This window comes from Carlito syrichta, unplaced genomic scaffold (assembly GCF_000164805.1).
Source record: "Carlito syrichta isolate Samal-C Ts95f unplaced genomic scaffold, Tarsius_syrichta-2.0.1 Scaffold301871, whole genome shotgun sequence".
In the NCBI taxonomy this organism is placed as follows: domain Eukaryota; kingdom Metazoa; phylum Chordata; class Mammalia; order Primates; family Tarsiidae; genus Carlito; species Carlito syrichta.
Window position 1 is genome coordinate 1 of NW_007245967.1, and position 2,257 is coordinate 2,257.

General features: G+C 63.3%; 1 protein-coding gene across 1 annotated transcript in view; it reads left to right on the forward strand.

The window, feature by feature from the left end:
* The first annotated feature begins 180 nt into the window (after window positions 1-180).
* Window positions 181-2,257, forward strand: part of LOC103257830 (SH3 domain-binding protein 5) — a 7,355-nt gene continuing 5,278 nt past the window's right edge. Inside the window, 2 exon segments of the mRNA XM_008055531.1 lie at window positions 181-488; window positions 2,058-2,256. Coding sequence (XP_008053722.1) covers window positions 181-488; window positions 2,058-2,256 — 507 coding nt within the window.

The following is a 2,257-nucleotide window of genomic DNA, read 5'->3' on the forward strand; positions in this document are numbered from 1 at the left end:
CCCCGCCAGGCCGCTGTCGTCACTGCCCGCAGCTCGCGCCTGCTGCTGGGCGACCTGGGGGTGGGGCGGCCGCGACGCGCGGCACCTCCTCAGGCTTGGGAAGCGCGTGGGGGTCCTTCCAGAAGCTGGAGGTCGTGTGCCGTGTGGGGAGGTCAGGCGGGAGGCGCTGGACGTGGCCCGATGGGGGAGGCGGCCCGGACCGCTGGCCTCCCGGGACTGCCGGCCTTCCCCGCGGCACTGCCGACTGCGGTGGGCTTGGGCTTCACCTCGAAACTACCCTGCCGCGGCTGGCCGGGAGGATGCCGTGTGCAGCGGCGAGACCTGCTCCTCGCAGGGGACTTCTGTGTAGGAGTCTTGAGCGACAGCTTTTACAAATCTCTGCTTCAGTGCGTTTGCGGCTTCATGGGGCAGGCTGGCGCCGCATCCTCTTGTGAGGGACACATCCCCACGTGTTGGCTCTGGCTGGTCGGCTCGGGCTCCGCGGTTCCGTAAAGGTGACACCAGCACGTCCTTAAAGCTTCAGGTCACGACACGGCCAGGTGCACTGCTCCCCGGGGTCAGGCACGAGTGTTTTTGGCGCACTTCATTTCCTCGTGGAGGAAGGGTCCCCGTGGCGAGCGCATCCCTGCGTGCCGGCTCCCTCCCACATGCCTTGTCTGACTTTTTTACTCTGTTTAAGAAGCCGTCTCAAGCACTGAAGCCTTTGTTAAGATCAACATTTCTAAGGCGGCAAAATCATAATTGCGATAACAAAACAGAAAACATTCCTTGTCAGAGATGCTGTGTAACTCATTTGCCAGGGAGGGAGCAAGCAGGGAGGACCCTATGATTCCTGAGAGATCAAACACACAGGCCAGGAGCCTGGGGGTGCTGGGGTGAAGGTCCAGACTGGCGTGGGCGACGGCCCGCACCCACTGGCCCAGCTGCCCTCCCCTCTCGGGGCGAGAGTCACCAGCATGACCGCCAGCCTCCACCACCTGCAGGCTGTGACGGGCCTGCGGGGGGGAGGGGCGCGCTGGACGGACGCCTGTGACTTTCTCTGCCCGCGTGATTCATGTTCATGATTTCACATCCGACACCTTTAAAGACGCTTATCGTAAGGAGACAGCCGCCCCTAGGGCTGGCTGTGGCTGGTGACTGGAGGGGCTGGTGGAACCCTGGCCGCCTCCTTCCGGGCTTCTCTTTCACCTGGGGTTGAGGTGGTGCCTTCCCGAAGCTGTCCCGCGGGGCCCAGCAGGTGGCCAGTGACCGTGGCCCTCTGGGCTCCTGTCCCCTGCTCCCCAGGAGGGCCCGAGAGTGGCCCTGCAGCTCACTCCCCACATCCCAGCACGCCTCTCAGCGCCGTGCATGGTGGGCGGACGGGAAGGACCGTGGGCTTCCTGTGTGTGTCCCAGGACTCGGATCCCCGTTCCTCCTGGCGGGCCTGGCGATGCCGTCCTTAGGTCTGTGAGGACAGGCCCGACCCCGCTTGCGTCTCTGAGCAGGCTTCTTTGCACTCCTTGTTCTGGCCCTTGATTGCTGATGTTTATTTTATCTCACTTTATCTTCTTGAGTTGGAGTCTCCCTCTGTCGCCCAGGCTGGAGTGCATGGCCGCTGCCGGCCCCCGCAGCCTCCGCCTGCTGGGCTCCGGCGATCCTTCCGCCTCCGCCTTCTGAGTCTGGTTTTTAAACTGGTCTTCATCAACAGGCTTGAAATGTTCCCACCTAAATTTCCCCTCGGGACGGGTCTTGTGGTCATGGACGTGTGTGTGCCTCACAGTCTGCTGCGGATGACTGGGTGTTAGTTTAGCTGTTCAGGTGTAAAGTGTGGCCCCCTGTGTCCAGGGTTCCCTTGGGCCCATCCTGCTAATTCTGGGCATTTGAGAAAGGACCAGCGGACTGACTTGCGCCTGCTGGTTGGCCTGCCTGGCACCGCGCCTGGCCTGCCAGCCGTCACTCCCAAGGCCTGAGCATGAGACAGGTCCCCTCAGGTGGGGCGGAGGAGACGCGAGTCTCTCCCTGACGGCTGGGCCTCCGCTTTGTTCCCGGCCACTGCCACGCCAGTGTGGCTTGTCCAGATGGGTCCACGGAGGCGGCCGGTGTTCTGGGAAGCATGTTTCTCCTGGTGTGCCCCCTGATGTCCTCACGGCATGCTCTGTAAATGGTGGTGGGACCCCGGGCCGGGGCGGGCCTGGGCTGACTCTGCTGCTGTTGCAGGTCATGGAGGCAGAGCAGACCAAGACGAGGAGCGAGCTGGTGCACAAGGAGACGGCGGCCA